Source organism: Dysidea avara, chromosome 2, assembly GCF_963678975.1.
Source record: "Dysidea avara chromosome 2, odDysAvar1.4, whole genome shotgun sequence".
NCBI lineage: Eukaryota > Metazoa > Porifera > Demospongiae > Dictyoceratida > Dysideidae > Dysidea > Dysidea avara.
This window is the reverse complement of record NC_089273.1, coordinates 2,737,665-2,757,083: the sequence shown is the minus strand read 5'-3', so window position 1 is coordinate 2,757,083 and position 19,419 is coordinate 2,737,665. Positions and strand designations below refer to the sequence as shown.

The window sequence follows — 19,419 nt, the reverse complement described above, 5'->3', positions numbered from 1 at the left end:
GATAAAATTGGAGCATAATTGTCTAGTGGCCACCAATAATTGATTATGTTTTCTATTGCTATTACTTTGGAGCAGTGTGGCTTTTATTTTATTGGTGCTTGCTCAAGTGCCTCATGGGCTGTATAAATCAAGAAATGTAAAGGAATGTGCAAACAAGTCAATAATTGCAACTATACCTTGTGATTGAATCATCAGTTTTGGATGAGATCTTTCATAATCTTGAACCATTTTTCTAATCCTTGATTGGTAATTCTAGATAACAGGAAGACTTTGTAATGCTGGTAGTCACAAATGAAAACACAATTGCAGGTTTAAATGTATTGATAACAGCTAGTTAAATTTGAGGAAATGATGATAACAATTTAATGTAATCTTTTGCTTTTCCACTATACCCTGTAGGTGTTAGTGTTGTGAAACAGTATGGAAAAACCAGTTATTGTCTAAGTAAAGGAAATTATTGGCTAAACTGGTTTTGCCAACTCACTTGGTAAACAATAAATCACCCCTGCTGACAAGTGTTATAACATCATAACATAACCTCACAGCATGCGTAAATATGTGATTGCAGTCACTGCAATTTTAAGGCGGGATGTTGATGGTCACTTTATTACCACCCTGCTGTTTCCAACAGGCATGTTGAGTACCATTTAAGATGCTAACTTGAGCACATATGGAACACTATGGCATGCTTTCCTACATAAACCACCCTTCCACCAAACCGAGCTCTGTAACATTATGGCATGTGACAATATCAAATTACAATATCAATAGCCACTATAGTGGCTTATGCGGATGCAGTGCATGCATTTTGTAAAGTTTCATGCGGCTTTTTGTATGTTGCTGAGGCAACAGAGTATATTATGCCTGCTAATTTGCAGTCAGGCAATAACCAGTCAATATCCAATTATTCACCTTATAATAACCAGATTAGTGAACTCTTAAGTTTCACAGCACTAGTAGGTGCTCATTAATATTTGTACTGAAACTGAACTCATTACCAGCTATAAGAGTATGGGTTTCACACAATACTGTTGATGAACCTCTACATAAATGTATGGCTTAGAAATGTATAACTTTGTATTGACTTTTAAACATCACAATTATCTCTTCTGACAAAAGTTGTAAGAAAATAGGATATTGAACCATGGTTAGGTTATAGAGTTAAGGTAATCACACCGGAACACTATACACATACTACAAATGTTCAACATCTGTATGTAGCTACATGATGATACAATAAGGATTATTATTGTTTATACTGTACCTGATCAACACTGGAAACATCTTTATTGAACTCTTTGATCATGCAATAGATAATGTCCACCTTGTTGCCATCAACTGCTCTTTCCAGTGGAGTCTTTTTAGTAAACTGACCACCTTCCAATATCTACATTAGTAAAATGACAAGATTATTACTATACACAGTAAACACAACATATTATTTAATATATAATTCGTTTACAGATCAAGACACACAGTGCTGTGTTGTGTAGTCAAATGGTCATTGCGACAAGCAAACAACTGTAATTCTAAGTATCTGATTTCCATAAGTCACATACGTACAATATTATTGGTACAATTAGGGAACAATTCTACTGTATAAGGTCCACTAAAATAAATATTTTGTGAAACAAACTAATGTTGATAGCTAAATGATACAGAAATATTGTGGATTGCTACAGTCAACAAAACTTTAAAACCACTTTCCATTTAATAATGTATTCATGTCTACTACTATAACAGTATTCTTGAAACTTGATTTGTTATGCATGAAATGTCATCGCAATAATTCTCCATGGAAACAAACAGTAAGGTAATAAGTCTAGCATTTAATATATGTGACTGGGCCTGCGAAAACAGGGCATGTGGGCACAAACGACACCCTGCAACACTGCAGGTCAGATCTCAGTATTGGTATGGAGTATTTGCATTCTGTAACTTGCATCATAAAGCTAATTACATAATCAAAATAATGCTTAATAAGAGCAGAAAATTACATTGCCATAGCATTATGTATAGTATAAAAAGATATGAGTGATGGAAGTTTGAAAAAGTAGCCAAAAAGCATGTGAACACAAGCCCCATGGTCACATAATTGCACATAAATTTCATCCTACAGAATTCAGTTATCCAGTAGTTGATCATATCAAAATCTGTCATGGAGATATATGCTCACAGTAGCATTGCAATCTGATATTATTATCATTAGTCATTGAGAGTAGTTGTGATAGTATGTAGCTACTACTGGTCAATATAACTATATTATCATTGATCATTGAGAGTAGTTGTGATAGTATGTAGCCACTACTGGTCAATATAACAATATTATCATTGATCATTGAGAGTAGTTGTTCCAGAGGAGGATGTGTCCCCTCTCCCCAAAAAATTCTATACACAAAATCGAGATACTCTAATAGAGCAGTCAGTAAAATGCTTTAATAGAATAGTCAGACTCACTGTGTGCAACACTATTAAGAATCCTTCACTCAGTATGAACACTGTAATACCAACCCATGGGCACACAGGGGCACACTTAGCTGTGTAACCTGCAAGGAATTTTTTCAGCTTAGTCCTTTGCATATAATAAGACAATTTACACTAGTTTCTATAGTGGAACTCGTGACTGATACTGATCTCTACATGCAGCTCTTGATCAATATAGAACACTTTTAAAAAGTATGTTATTACTATGATTTAGATATTTGGCATAAACTTAACCAAAAATTTCAGTCCTGAAATATGTAAAACACTTAACTCTTCTAGGGGCAGCTCTGTACCTACTACCCTGATTATGGTGTATCCACCTTGTGAAACCCTGGATCCTGAGGTGGGTCATTAGCTGAAGTGAAATTTTAATTCCTAATTTAGCTCATATGATCAGCATGACTAAAGTAAGGATTAAATTTGCACTTTAGTTTTAAGTACTTTATTAATGCCAGATGTATGAGACTACAATTGTACCTCACAACGTGAACTTCCATATAGTGTTTGACTATGATCTTCCTTTTATACTGACCTACACACTAACAATACATGAAACTACTCTACAACCTTTAACTGTTGGAGGAGTGATGCAAAACATCACGGAGAATATTGATTTTATTATTATGAAATAGGAGTTCAAAGCAATTGGTGCACTACCATAACTTTCATTGTCAGCAAAAAGAGATGGAACACAAAGGAGGACAAAGGCAAGTCCATGATGAGTATATCATACATATAGGGACCCGTCGAATTCGCCGGCAAAATTTGTGGCAAAATGGGTGAGTAAAAGCAATGAGCAAAATGCTGGCATAATTGGTGCAATTTTTGTGAAGTTGGCATAAAAATTGCACAAAAGATCAAGATACTCTAATAGAACAGTCAGACGTGCTAAAATATCAACAATGCATAGCTAATTGTTACAGGAACAACAAGTGACAATCGAGATACCCTAATAAAACAGTCACACATGTTAAGCAATATTAGCTAGCTTCTTGCTTTACATGTTAGAAGTAATTGCTGATTGAGATACTCTAATAGAACAGTCACTTTAAGGCGAAACTGTAGCTTTGCAATTGGAAATATTCAATTAACAAAGATCAGTGCTGAGCACAATTTATAATTCTTGAGCAAAATATGGAGCATGATAGGTGAAAAATAAAAGAATTGCTGGAAAGAAAAATAGGTGGAAAAAAAAGCAAAATAGACTGGTCCCTACATACATATTGCTTTATGCAAAAAGGTATCAGTTAGGACGAAGCAGTGAAAACCTCAAGCCTTGTTAATCCTGTGCTTGAAATCAAAATTACATTACAATTTGCAAAGTATTATAATTATCTAATCCAAAACAGCCAAACTGTAAAAAGTGTGCGCCCTCAAAAAGCTATGGTGAAAAAAGATGTGATATCCAAGGTGACAGCCAAGAAATGGCTGTGATGGTAGGTTAATGGTAAAAAGTTTAATAGCAACAATTCAGGTGAATTTAGTGCTGCTTGGTCTTGGCACAAAATTCACCTGAATTGTCGTTATTAAAATTTTTACCATAAACCTACCATCACAGCCATTTCTTGGCTGCCACCTTGGATTTCACATCATTTTCACCATAGTCTTTTTGAGGGCCACACCTTTTTTTATAGCTTGGCTATTTTGGATTAGATTTCACTTCTTTTTGTATTTGTATACCCCAAAGCCGGCCTATAGTCGGCTTTGGGGCTTTTTTAATCTATCATTTTTTCTTTACCACAGGAAGAAGAAAAGATGAAGCAGATTTTAAATACTTTAAATATTTCTGAATTTATTAGTAAATGTACAAGTTATATATATCCACCCCAAAAACACCTTCGCTGTAAAAAAGGCGTGCCCAAGAAACTACAAGTACCTGGAACCCAATGTAAAAAAAACAGCTCAGCTGAAGTGAAAAGTAACTGGTAACTTAAAGACCTGATATCTGAAGCGGCCAAGAATACAATTACTAAAGTTTAATCCATGCAAGAACACCTTGGCTATAAAACAGGTGTGTACATGAAAGTAACTGGCAACTGAAATGGCTGATATCTGAAGCGGCCAAGAATGAATGGTCATATACAACTAATTCAAAAATTTAACATTGAACCTTTATAATTCAGCTGTGTCCTATATTCACTCTTGCTGCATCGTAAAGTAATTTCTTTTAACTCTAATTGGCTGGTAATTTGGCCGCCTTTTTTAATAGTCAGTATAATAGAGCAAAAAAAGGTGGCCAAATTACCAGCCAATTAGAGTTAAAAGAAATTACTTTACGATGCAGCAAGAGTGAATATAGAACACAGCTGAATTATAAAGGTTCAGTGTTAAATTTTTGAATTAATTGTATATGACCATTCATTCTTGGCCGCTTCAGATATCAGCCATTTCAGTTGCCAGTTACTTTCATGTACACACCTGTTTTATAGCCAAGGTGTTCTTGCATGGATTAAACTTTAGTAATTGTATTCTTGGCCGCTTCAGATATCAGGTCTTTAAGTTACCAGTTACTTTTCACTTCAGCTGAGCTGTTTACTTTTTGTTTTTTTACATTGGGTTCCAGGTACTTGTAGTTTCTTGGGCGCGCCTTTTTTACAGCGAAGGTGTTTTTGGGGTGGATATCACTCATTTTTGTCAGTGATAGACTCTACATTTGGTTTAAAAGGTAATTTTTTTTTGGAAATGAGCTATTAACATTAATGCAGAATATTATCTTGGAGAGTCAGTAAAATCCACACATAATAATGATTGTTTCATAACACCGTAATTTCGGAAGTATGAATTTACGGTGTAGTATGACTGTTCTATTAGAGTAAATCTATCTTTACTGCCTGCATGTGATGAATATATCTCATATCTGTGCATGTTAAATGCTTCAGACACCTAATTAAACTTGCAAGTGACTAATTAGTTTACAGTTGCTACACAGCTATAAATACATTTGTAATTGTTATCACCATAATCATTTATCATGTTATAACCATTTTTTATTATTTTGGTCACAACTTCAGGATTAGAGCAGCAGAGAAAGGAATAGAGGACTCAACCATCAAGACTTGTATATGGGAGATGGAACAGTATTGCGATGGACAATGCCGGTACTAACCCCTCAAGGGTGTTGCAGTACAGTATAGATGCAAGACCAGAGCCTCGATCGTCACCTTTTGACTGTGGTCACAACTTCAGGATTGGAGCAGCAGAGAAAGGAATGGAGGACTCAATCATCAAGACTCGGGGAGATGGAATAGTATTGCCAAGGATAATGCCAGCACTAACCCCTCAAGGTTGCCACAGTGCAGTATCGATACAACCACTCCAACCAGTGCATAAGACCAGAACCTCGATCATCACCTTTTGACTGAAATTTTTATACTTGATGAAGCAATTAAAACAAAAAAGTTTTAGTACTTATACTTTCCTGAGGGAGCATGCCCCCAGAGTCCCAGACTCCCATGCCTGTTCTGCAGAATAATAGGATTGAGCCTTACTAACACTTTCACCTTTATTCTTGGCCCGGATGTACATATCGGCAACATAATACAGTACCTGATTCCCACCCCTAGGCAGAGCTATAGGGGTGGGAATTTTTCCCTACTATAACACTATCACAGTAGTTCTTCTCGCAGTTTTTTGCCTGGCCATCATCAACTGCTGTCAAAACATTAGTGTCGTCCCCCAGACCCTTCCTCAAGCATATTTACCACACAAAAATAACTTAGTTTAGCAGTGGACAAACAATTATTGACAGCATATGTACACTTACCACATTGTTGAACCATGTATACCACCAGAATCCACCGGATTGACAACTAACACGTGATCTATTTAGGGGAAATCTCGTGGAAAGTCCCTAATTATCTTAAGCGAACACTCGTGATACGTGGTTTTAAATTGAATGGTTTAAGAATGTAACTAGATGGTGAGGCGTACTTTAATCGGCTCGACTTTAATGAGAAACTCGAGCCCCTCATGAGAAACTACATCGCTTGAGCACCGCTTGAAGAAGTAAGAGTCAAGAATACTGATTGAGGTACTCTATGATATACGCCGGTCTTGAATGCTAACGAAACGAGGAGTGAAGTTTGTGTAACGTGTCACATCGCCACACACTGATTCACCGTGTTTGTGCGATAGGGTTTATGGACCTGTCCACCAGATGCTGAAAGGAAATTCATTCCACCACATGTTGAAAGGAAATTCATTCCAACTTGTGAAGTTATTGATATACTCATTGTTGGGGTCCACGGGGACATCGATGATTATTTACCAGTCAGCTGTAAGTAATGTCACAACAGAAGGAAAGGAACCATTTCCATACCCCGGCTATGGCATGGTCAGTTTATGTACACTCAACCACAGATCGAAATGTAGAACTTTGGTTGCAGGTGGAAAATAAACACCTTTTTACTCAGTTACAAGAGATTCACCCAGCTGGGATAAAATGTTGAAGTGAATGTCATTAGTACTAACTAGTTCATCAGGTATTGGACAATTCCAAGTGTCCAGATTATGCAGTTGTCCTCTTGTTCAAGTTTACACGTTTAGGCAAGTTCCACAACGTCCTATAATCTATTACTATATCAGTGTGGAATAATTATTTTTCATATTCCAGGCTTTAGGTATATTGTATTTAACACCTGCTTGTTGGTTTTTGCAGGCCATTTGGTCATACTGGTTTATCCACTAGCAGTTGAATGTGATCATGGTACATATGTAAGTTGAGACCATGCAAGAACAAAGATACAGGTGTCATGAATTTCAGGTCAGTTAACGTTCAGAGGAATTGTATTATTGCAATTGTTCTTTTAGTAGTTATCAATTATCAGTGACCAGTTTGTGATAGCATACTTTTGTTTGACCAATGACCTAATGTTCTGGTTTACATGCTTACCCAACAGTTATGTTACTCACTTAACCTGCATATGGGATATATATTTTTTAGTTCATTTTGATTATCCATCCTTTATTGGTACAGCCTGGCATATTGATTTTTTGCACATTCTCTTTTTAATTCAGTGCCTGCTGGATTGTTTCATCAGATATCGAAACAGGTGTCTTTGGTGTTGCGACCGATGTTCCAGGTCAGTTTGCATGTGTGTTTAATTTAAGGTTGACTTCAGTGCCTGCTTATTCTTTTACAGGTCTCGGTATCGAGTGTCATGAATTTCAGGTCAGTTGACGTACAGAAGAATTGTATTATTGCAATTGTTGTTTTTGTAGTTATCAATTATCACTGTATACTAGTGATGTGAATTTGCAGGTCAGTCTACTCAGATGTATCGGATATAGTGTTGATGGGTTCAAACAAATATCCAGTGTAGACTGTAGTGGCATCAAGGGTGTTAATTTCTAGGTCAGTTTACATGTTGTGATGTTAGTGATTTTTCCTAGTACCCAGATGTTAAGTGTATTGTATTTAATGCCTAGCTACCTGTTATGTTTTTAAATTATGGTATATCAGTGTAGACGGTACAACAGTAAGCCTTCTGTGTTGTAGTAACTATTTGTTTCATAATTATGCTGCTGTCCTGGAATGGCACAATTTTTGGGCAACCAGTGTGAAGTCCAGTGGTACAAACATTGTATTATGACCAAGTTGTGATAGCGTACTTTTGTTTGACTAATGTCCTAATGTTCAGGTTTGACATGCTTACCCAACAGTTATGTTATTCATTCACTTAGCCTGGGATATAATTTTTGTTCATTTTGATTATCCATGCTATTATTGATACAGCCCGGCACATAGATTTTTTATACATTCTCTTTTAATTCAGTGCCTGCTGGATTGTGTCATCAGATATCAAAACAAGTGTTTTTGGTGTTGCGACCAATGTTCCAGATCAGTTGCATGAGTGTTTAATTTAAGGTTAACTTCAGTGCCTGCTTATTCTTTTACAGGTCTCAGTATCGTCATGCTGACATACAAGAAATCATCACTATTGTTGGAACTATTTTTAGTCAAGTCTTGATGTGATGTTGATTAACGTTGTTACACATTGTTGTATGTTTACCATATGGCAAGAAATTTTCATGGCCATCATGAAATTTGAATATTGTGTAAGTTGTGTGGAACAACCCCAACTCATACATGGTCACTGGCAAACCACGAACCACATTCGAGCCACAACACCACCAACCACATTCGAGCAATCCATTACAAAATTTTGTTGCACCATTTGTGTGTGCATAATACTTAATGAAAGCCACAACACAAGCTACATGGTAAACACTACATAGAGGTGGTAACCCCTAAAAGCTTGTTACCTTTTGTATTCACCTTATCAGCCTTTGTGGTTAATCTATTAAAAATTACATGTAAATAGAGAATTGAAGAGTATGCTTAAAGCACCTTCGCTAGTGATTTTGTTCTTCACACCATAAGACAACTGGCGATTTATAAACGCTCGCATGGGGTGTGGCACTAAATGGAATTTAAAAGATTTCTGCTTAAAATGCCATCCCTAGGGAACTTACAGTTCAGCACGTTGTCACAACTTGTTTATCAGGCATTAGAGTTTGTGTCCACGTCGTGCCTTTAAAAGTTATTGTAGGGATTAGAGGTTTGATTGAAGAAAATACGCGTATAGGCAAACCAGGATTGGATAATGTCAGTGCTAGATGGACTATATAAACACGACTATGTTGACTGGTATAACGTGACAGTAGTTGTAACATAAGGTAGAGAAATAAAGTGAAATACGCCAATTTTTTTATTTTGCGATGGTTACTTTTTTATTTTAGCGAGGTCGCAAGAAAACTATGATGATGATGACTCCTAAAGATTTTTTTATCACGTAACGCAATACAAATCTATTGAGAGATGTTGCATAATCTAGGACTAATATTGCGAAACCGGCCCTACACGTAAATAACTCACAGTAGTGGCCGCGCGTCTTTTAATTGGGCGTGCACTTTGTAGTTTCTTGGCCGCGCGACTCACTACCGTGAGTCTTGATAATACATATCAAGACATACGATAGTGTGTTGTGTGGCCCAAGAAGCCGGCGTGCCACACCGTGAGTATATTAACAGGAAGAAAGAAAATGCAGTTTTCACACATATGTAGCTCTGTGATTCCTTATCCGATTGGAACCAAATTTGCTACACAAGTGCCGGCCAGTTATGGGAGTCTACATACCAAATTTGAAGAAAATCGGTCCAGCTATTTCCGAGATACAAGCGAACAACAGTTCATTTTAATTTCTTGGTTTTTTTCTTCTTTCTCTTCTTCATCTTCTTCATTTCGCACACTTCGCAAAATCTGCCATAAAACACGAATGCATACTCGGATAGGGCTGAAATTTGGCACACTTGAAGGGCTCCTTAAGGCGGATCTCAGCACCAACTTTGGTAGGAATCCAATGAACATTCACGGAGTTATTACCGATTATGTGCGTAAAATAAAGTCGAAGGTCTGTCACGCCTACAGGGTAAACCCCTTGGAGGAATGAGTTGAAAATTGATATGTAGATGGAGTAACCATCGTAGGAGTGCCTTTTTGTGGTTTGAATGGAATTGAGATAAACACCATGGAGATATGACACAAAACCCAACCTGTGTCAAAATTACGCAATCGATTATTATGAATAAAAAACTATTAGTTTTCACATCTACCAGGCAAACCACTTAGAGCAATGAGATGAAAATCAGTATGTAGCTGGAATAATCATCATAGAAAGCCTTGCAGTAGTACAGAAGAATCGGATTACAAACCACTGAGTTATGATTCGAAAGGCAACTACGTGTAGCAAATGCGAGATCGAGATACTGTAATAGAACAGTCACCCTAATAGAGCATTCAGCTACGTTTATAACTTACTCCATTATAGAATTATATTACATTGCAAGATATTCTGTACGGAATTCAGCTACAAACAGTTAATCTGATAGACAATTCAGCTACATGCAAGTCACCCTGTAGAGAGTTCATCTAGAAACAAGTCACCCTGTATCAGCTAGAAGAAGTCACCTTGTAGAGAGTTCAGCTACAAAGAAACCATCATGTAGAGAGTTCAGCTGCAAACAAATCACCCTGTAGAGAGTTCAGTTACAAAGAAACCACCATGTAGAGAGTTCAGCTGCGAACAAATCACTCTGTAGAGAAGATCAGCTAGAAGAAATCACCTTGTAGAGAGTTCAGCTACAAATAAATCACCCTGTACAGAATTCAGCTACAAACAAATCACCCTGTAGAAAGATCACCTAGAAGAAGTTGCCTTGTAGAGAGTTCAGCTACTATGAAACCATCATGTAGAGAGTTCAGCTGCAAACAAATCACCTGTCGAGAGTTCAGTTAGAAACAAGTCACCCTGTAGAGAGATCAGCTAGAAACAAGTCACCTTGTAGAGAGTTCAGCTAGAAGAAGTCACATTGTAGAGAGTTCAGCTACAAAGAAACTACCATGTAGAGAGTTAGAGAGTTCAGCTGCAAACAAATCACTGTGTAGAGAACTCCAGCTACAAACAAATATGCCCTGTAAAAAGATTAGCTAGAAGAAATCACCTTGTAGAGAGTTCAGCTACAAATAAATCACCCTGTAGAGAATTCAGCTACAAACAAATCACCCTGTAGAAAGATCACCTAGAAGAAGTTACCTTGTAGAGAGTTCAGCTACTAAGAAACCATCATGTAGAGAGTTCAGCTGCAAACAAATCACCTGTCGAGAGTTCAGTTAGAAACAAGTCACCCTGTAGAGAGTTCTGCTAGAAGAAGTCACATTGTAGAGAGTTCAGCTACAAAGAAACTACCACGTAGAGAGTTCAGCTGCAAACAAATCACCGTGTAGAGAACTCCAGCTACAAACAAATATTCCCTGTAAAAAGATTAGCTAGAAGAAGTTACCTTGTAGAGAGTTCAGCTACAAAGAAACTACCACGTAGAGAGTTCAGCTGCAAACAAATCACCGTGTAGAGAACTCCAGCTACAAACAAATATTCCCTGTAAAAAGATTAGCTAGAAGAAGTTACCTTGTAGAGAGTTCAGCTACAAAGAAACCACCATGTAGAGAGTTCAGTTGCAAACAAATCACCCTGTAGAGAGTTCAGTTACGAACAGATCACTCTGTAGAGAGTTCAGCTACAAAAAAATCACCCTGTAGAGAGTTCAGTTACAAGAAACCACCATGTAGAGAGTTCAACTGCAAACAAATCACCCAGTAGAAAGTTCAGCTATGAACAGATCACCCTGTAGAGAGTTCAGTTAGAAACAAGTCATCCTGTAGAGAGATCAGCTAGGAGTATCACCTTGTAGAGAACTCAGCTACAAACAAATCACCCTGTAGAAAGATCAGCTAGAAGAAGTTACCTTGTAGAGACAAAGAAACCACCATGTAGAGAGTTCAGCTGCAAACAAATCACCTGTAGAGAGTTCAGCTAGAAACAAGTCACCCGGTAGGGAGATCAGCTAGAAACAAGTCACCCTGTAGAGAGTTCAGCTAGAAGAAGTCACATTGAAGAGAGTTCAGCTACAAAGAAACTGCCATGTAGAGAGTTCAGCTGCAAACAAACACCCTGTAGAGAACTCAGCTACAAACAAATCGCCCTGTAGAAAGATCAGCTAGAAGAAGTTACCTTGTCAGTGGTGTAGCTACCATTGAGGCAACCGAGGCAGCTGCCTCGGTAAAAAATTGCTCAACAATTCAGGCTGAACACTGAGCAGGCCTGAGTTTTGGCACCTTGAATATTCTACTCAAATGTTACTATACAGCATTACTGTACCACACACAATAGAATCTATGGCTGTAGTACTAAGCAGGCCGGAGCCCATGGTGACACAGTCCTGGACCACTTTTCAGCTACTTGAATTTGTGTTCGGAAAAAGATCGAGATACTCTAATAGAGCAGTCATCGTAATATACTCTAATAGAGCATTCAGTGTAAATTATAGCCAGTACTCTTACACTGCTTGTTCTAAATCATTTACATCGTTAATTGTCTTTAAATTACTTTTCAAAAGTGTTCCAATGAATTAACTGTATGGCATTGCATAAAGCCCATTGATCATGCATGTATATCATGAAAGTAGCCTCCACATGCCATTTCAAAGCATATATTTTCAAAAATTTCCTCGAGGGAGCATGCCCCCAGACTCTCTAGCTTGATACATGCTATTGATTATTTCATGGAAGAGATATCTCTGACTTAAATATCATATCGGATCAATAAAAGTATAGTGTGCATGACTATGACCTCTGTTGCAGTCCATGAATGGCCTGACCACTCAAAATATCTCCCGAGTAAGTCAGTTTTTTTTTGTGTTGAGTACAATTAAACTAGTCTAATAATTGAAGCATGGTATACTGTTGCATTAACTAAGCTGGAGCATGACATGTAGAAAAGTACTCAGAGTCTTTTGAAACAATTTCTTCCATCCAACCAGAGAATCAACCTGCAAATGCTGTATATACCACCCATGCTTGAAAATGTTTGTGAATCAGTTGAGTCACAAGCTGACCCTCTCAATTACGTCAATGTATAACTTACTTTGCCTCGGTAAAAATTTTTTTTCTGGCTACGCCACTGCTTGTAGGGAGTTCAGCTGCAAACAAATCACCTTGTAGAGAATTCAGCTACAAACAAATCGCCCTGTAGAGAGACCAGCTAGAAACAAATCACCCTGTAGAGAGATCAGCTAGAAGAAGTCACCTTGTAGAGAGTTCAGCTATAAAGAAACCACCATGTAGAGAGTTCAGCTGCAAACAAATCACTTGTAGAGAGTTCAGTTAGAAACAAGTCACACTGTAGATAGTTCAGCTAGAAGAAGTCACATTGTAGAGAGTTCAGCTACAAAGCAACCACCATGTAGAGAGTTCAGCTGCAAACAAATCACCCTGTAACCACAAACAAACCGCTCTGTAGAGAGACCAGCTAGAAACAAGTCACCCTGTAGACAGATCAGCTAGAAGAAGTTACATTGTAGAGAGTTCAGCTGCAAACAAATCAGCCTGTACAGAGTTCAGATACAAATTAATCACAGATCAGCTGGAAACAAGTCACATTGTAGAGAGATCAGGTAGTATAAGTTACCTTGTAGAGAGTTCAGCTACAAAGAAACCACCATGTAGAGAGTTCAGCTGCAAACAAATCACCCTGTAGAGAATTCAACCACAAACAAACCGCTCTGTAGAGAGACCAGCTAGAAACAAGTCACCCTGTAGACAGATCAGCTAGAAGAAGTTACCTTGTAGAGAGTTCAGCTGCAAACAAATCGCCCTGTAGAGAATTCAACTACAAACAGATAACCCTGCAGAGAGTTTAGCTAGAGTCAAGTCACCCTGTAGAGAGAATCCTGTAAAGAGTTTATCTACATACAAGCAAACCACCCTGTAGAGAGTTCAGCTACATTTCAAGTCACCCAGTAGAGAGATCAGCTGCAAATTATCCTGTGGGGATTACTTGACATGTAATAAATATATGCATTATATATATAATTTGTACATTTACTGAAAAATCAGAATGAGTTAAAGTGTTTCTAAAATCTGCTTCATCTTTGTCTTTTTCCTGTGCTAAAGAAAAAAATATAGGTTAAAAATCCCCAAAGCTGGCCATAGGCCGGCTTTGGGGTATACAAATACAAAAAGAAGTGAAATCTAATAAAAAACAGCCAAGCTGTAAAAAAAGGTGTGCGGCCCTTGAAAAGGCTATGGCGAAAAAAGATGTGAAATCCAAGGTGACGGCCAAGAAATGGCTGTGGTGGTAGGTTAATGGTAAAATTTTTTAATAACGACAATTCAGGTGAATTTGGTGCCGATGGCCAAGAAATGGCTGTGATGGTAGGTTAATGGTAAAAATTTTAATAACGACAATTCAGGTGAATTTTGTGCCAATTGACCAAGCAGAACCAAGAATTGTCGTTATTAAAATTTTTACCATTAACCTACCATCACAGCCATTTCTTGGCTGCCACCTTGGATTTCACATCTTTTTTCATCATAGCCTTTTCAAGGGCCGCACACCTTTTTTTACAGCTTGGCTGTTTTTGATTAGATATTTATTACAGAACTCTCTGCATATTGGTTTCTTTGTAACTTAACACTGTACAAGGTGACTTCTTCTAGCTGATCTTTCTACAGGGTGAATTGTTTGCAGCTGAACTATAACTCTTCTTCCAGCTGATCTCTCTACAGGTTGATTTGTTTGTAGCTGATCTATCTACAAGGTGACTTCTTCTAGCTGATCTCTCTATAGGGATAGCTGAAATATCTACAAGGTAACTTTTTCTAGCTGATCTCTCTACAGGGTGATTTGTTGGTAGCTGAATTCTGTACAGGTGATTTGCTTGCAGCTGAGCTCTTTACAGAATGGAATCTTTGTAACTGAACTCTCTACGAGGTAATTTCTTCTAGCAGATCTTTCTACAGGGTGATTTGTTTGTAGTTGAATTTTCTACAGGGTGACTTGTTTGCAGCTGAACTCTCTATATGGTGGTTTCTGTGTAGCTGAAATCTCTACAAGGTGAATTCTTCTAGCTGATCTTTCTACAGGGTGATTTGTTTGTAGCTGAACTCTCTACAAGGAAACTGCTTCTAACTGATCTCTGTACAGGGTGAATTGTTTGTAGCTGAACTCTCTACAAGGTAACTTCTTCTAGCTGATCTTTCTACTGGGCGATTTGTTTGTAGCTGAATTTACTACAGGGTGATTTGTTTGCAGCTGAACTATCTACATGGTGGTTTCTTTATTGCTGAACTCTCTACAAGGTGAATTCTTCTAGCTGATCTCTCTACGGGGTAATTTGTTTGTAACTGAACTCTGTACAAGGTGCTTTTTTGTAGGTGATCTCACTGCAGGTTGATTTGTTTGTAACTGAACTCACTTAAGGGTGTTTACTTGTAGCTGAACTCCTTACACCATGTCTAGTTTCTAGCTGATCTCTCTACAGGGTGATTTGTTTGTAGCTGAACTATCTATAAGGTGAATTGTTTGTAGCTGATCTCTCTGCAGGTTGATTTGTTTTAGCTGAACTCTCTACAAGGTGATTTAATTGTAGCTGAACTCCCTACATTGTGTCTAGTTTCTAGCTGATCTTTCTACAGGGTGATTTATTTGTAGCTGAAATCTCTACAGGGTGATTTGCTTGTAGCCGAACTCCTTACATTGTGTCTAGTTTCTAGCTGATCTCTCTACAGGGTGATTTGTTTGTGGCTGATCTCTCTACAAGTTGATTTGTGTGTAGCTGATCTCTTTGCAGGTTGATTTGTTTGTAGCCGATCTCTTTACAAGGTAATTTGTTTGTAGCTGAACTGTCTATAAGGTGATTTGTTTGTAGCTGATCTCTCTGCAGGTTGATTTGTTTTAGCTTAACTCTCTACAGGGTCATTTACTTGTAGCTGAACTCCTTACATTGTGTCTAGTTTCTAGCTGATCTCCCTACAGGGTGATTTGTTTGTAGCTGATCTCTCTACAAGTTGATTTGTGTGTAGCTGATCTCTTTGCAGGTTGATTTGTTTTAGTTGAACTCTCTACAGGGTGATTTGTTTCTAGCTTATCTCTCTACAAGTTGATTTGTGTGTAACTGATCTCTCTACAAGCTGATTTGTTTGTAGCTCATCTCGCTGCAGGTTGAGTTGTTTCTAGATGATCTCTCTACAAATTGATTTGTTTGTAGCTGAACTCTCTGCAAAGTGTTTTGTTTGTAGTTGATCTCTCTACAAGGTGAGTTTTTGTAGCTGACCTCTCTTCAGGGTGATTTGTTTCTAGCTGATCTCTCTACAGGGTGATTTTTTGTAGCTGACCTCTCTTCAGTGTGATTTATTTCTAGCTGATCGCTCTACAGGTTGATTTGTTTGTAGCTGAACTCTCTACAGGGTGATTTGCTTGTAGCTGAACTCCTTACATTGTGTCTAGTTTCTAGCTGATCTCTCTACAGGGTGATAGTTTGTAGCTGATCTCTCTACAAGTTGATTTGTGTGTAGCTGATCTCTCTGCAGGTTGATTTGTTTGTAGCTGATCTCTTTAGAAGGTAATTTGTTTGTAGCTGAACTGTCTATAAGGTGATTTGTTTGTAGCTGATCTCTCTGCAGGTTGATTTGTTTTAGCTGAACTCTCTACAGGATGATTTAATTGTAACTGAACTCCTTACATTGTGTCTAGTTTCTAGCTGATCTCTCTACAGGGTGATTTGTTTGTAGCTGATCTCTCTACAGGGTAATTTGTTTGTAGCTGAACTCTCTATAAGGTGATTTGTTTGTAGCTGATCTCTCTTCAGGTTGATTTGTTTTAGCTGAACTCCCTACACGGTGATTTCTTGTAGCTGAACTCCTTACATTGTGTCTAGTTTCTAGCTGATGTCTCTACAGGGTGATTTTTTTGTAGCTGAACTCTCTACAGGGTGATTTGTTTCTGGCTTATCTCTCTGCAGGTTGATTTGTGTGTAACTGATCTCTCTACAAGCTGATTTTTTTGTAACTGATCTCTCTGCAGGTTGATCTGATCTCTCTACAAGTTGATTTGTTTGTTGCTGATCGCCTTAAAGTTGATTTGTTTGCAGCTGAACTCTCTGCAAAGTGTTTTGTTTGTAGCTGATCTCTCTACAGGGTAATTTGTTTGTAGATGAACTCTCTTCACAGTGACTTGTGTGTAGCTGAATTCTCTAGAGAGTGACTTAATTGTAGCTGAATTATCTACAGGGTGCGTGCCGGACTTGTTTATAGCTACTCTCTTCAGTGTGACTTGTAATGTTCTGAATCTCTACAGTGATATATTTGCTTAACTCTCCACATGCAGGGTGACTTGCTTCTTGCTGAACTGTCTATAAGATTAACTGTTTGCAGCTGAACTCCCTACAGAATAACTTGTAATGTAATAGTATCTAATCAAAAACAGCCAAGCTGTAAAAAAAGGTGCGGCCCTTAAAAGGCAATAGTGAAAAATGATGTGAAATCCAAGGTGGCGGCCAAGAAATGACTGTGATGGCAGGTTAATGGTAAAAATTTTAATATCAACAATTCATGTGAATTTGTGTTTTGGCACCAAATTCACCTGAATTGTTGTTATTAAAATTTTTACCATTAATCTACCATCACAGCCATTTCTTGGCCGCCACCTGGATTTCACATCTTTTTTCACCATTGCCTTTTAGGGACCGCACCTTTTTTTACAGCTTGGCTGTTTTTGATTAGATATCACTTCTTTTTGTATTTGTATACCCCAAAGCTGGCCTATGGCCGGCTTTGGGGCTTTTTTAACCTATCCTTTTTCTTTACAACAGGAAGAATAAAAAGACAAAGCAGAGTTTTAATACCTCATGCCTAATCCATGTCTTAATGGTGGAAACTGTGTAAATATCACTGGTGGCTACAAGTGTGATTGTGTAGCAGGATTTACCGGTGTTAACTGTACTACAGATATTGATGATTGTGATCCTGATCCTTGTGATAATAATGGAACTTGTATTGATGAAGTTAATGGCTACACGTGCAATTGTAGAGAAGGATTTACTGCATCAGCAATTTCTAGCTCAATTTTAGCTGTGATTTGATTGTTGCTAATATCAAGAGACAGCAAAGATGATATACATCTCAAATGCATTGGCAAATTTCTTAATTCCTAATTCTTGTATATTACAATTGTCCAAAAGCAAATGTTGGAAAGATGGATCGTTTTTGATTGCAGATGCAATTGCAACAGCAGCTTCATCAGCTATTTCATTGCAAGAAATATCCAAGCACTTCAACATTGATAGCTTCACTACACTTAAAGTAATCTTCATAAGGCGAAGTCCAGATAACTTACAATTTGATAGATTCAAATGTTGTAACATTATATTGCTCTCAATAACATCTGATATCTCATCTGCCAAGCATTGACTATTTGCAGTGCTGCTTAGATCTAAATGCCTTAAACAACCAAATAGTTTTAAGGGTGGCACAATTTTGCTAAATGACTGTAGTTCAAACACACAATGACTCAATAATAAATGTGTTATGATTTTGTTGCTATGAAATATTTTATCCAGTTCAATGGCAGCCATTTTGACTGTAAAACTGTAACTAACATCAAAATAAGACAAACACATTTTATTTTGTAAGGCTTTGAAAACTGCAACAAGGCTAGCAGCATTGATTAGGCAATGAAATGTGTTGAGATGTCTCAGTTTTACAATTGCTCTAATTACTTGCACTAAAGTGTCTGCATTTACAATTGTATTCCCACTGATCTTTAGGTGACAGTATTTGATTCAGTATTGACATACTGTAGTATGCTTATCTTGATAATCCAATTCAAAATTTGAAGAAATCCAGAATCTGATAAGTAACAATATGATAAATCAATGTATTCTAACTGTGCGTGATCAACAATTGATGCTATGATACCTTCTGTAGAAGGTGTGATGATGTTTGAGCTCAAATTCAGGCATTTCAATGCAGATTTTTGTCTAGCAGCTGAAAGTATAATTGAATGGTCTTAAGCAGTTGTGAAGGTGCAACTCCCTTATTGCATGATTACTATAAATAACATCTCCAATCTTTGTGACTGCCTGTTGTGTGATGCAGTTGTAGCCGAGGTTAAGGTACACTAAAGAATTGATTTTTACCAATGCATCAGCTATTGCTACAACTGCATGATCTCGTAAACTGCAATCATTTTAATTCAAATGTTCCAACAAGTTATTGCTGATAATTGAAGCTATTTCACCAGCAGATATATTGTCTATTGTATTAAAACTCATACCCAAATACTATACAACATTGGAATACCTATATACATATCAAATAATACTTTAGAAGAAACTAGACTGTTATCTTTACTTCAAAATACTATTTTCTTGTAACATTTATGCTTAAATTCAACTAAGATTACTACATAATTGGCAGAGGCAGTTGTATGAATTCTTTGCAATAGTTATAAATTTATGAACTATCTCAGTTTGCAAAAATGTGAATTGTAAGGATCTCAAATAAAAATTATTGTCAAAGCACTTAAAAAAGTGTCAAGT

At 37.4% G+C, this 19,419-nt stretch overlaps 1 protein-coding gene and 1 long non-coding RNA gene across 4 annotated transcripts in view; one reads left to right on the top strand and one right to left on the bottom strand.

Annotated features, from left to right (window-relative positions):
• The window catches only part of LOC136246347 (probable serine/threonine-protein kinase DDB_G0271682), a 113,521-nt gene that overhangs the window by 7,496 nt on the left and 86,606 nt on the right, over positions 1 to 19,419 (bottom strand). The window contains exons 7-8 of the mRNA XM_066037740.1: positions 1,265 to 1,387; positions 177 to 252 (exon numbers count right to left, since the gene is read on the bottom strand). Of these exons, the coding sequence (XP_065893812.1) occupies positions 177 to 252; positions 1,265 to 1,387 (199 nt within the window). The remainder of the gene's footprint in view (positions 1 to 176; positions 253 to 1,264; positions 1,388 to 19,419) is intronic.
• Positions 6,828 to 8,326, top strand: LOC136246400 (uncharacterized). Of its 3 annotated transcripts, XR_010696393.1 has the most exons (5): positions 6,828 to 7,246; positions 7,501 to 7,565; positions 7,626 to 7,654; positions 7,705 to 7,837; positions 8,259 to 8,326. It is a non-coding gene; the product is annotated as an uncharacterized lncRNA (long non-coding RNA). The 3 variants fall into 3 exon arrangements; XR_010696392.1 differs by having other exon boundaries at positions 7,626 to 7,837; XR_010696394.1 differs by having other exon boundaries at positions 7,297 to 7,565; positions 7,626 to 7,837.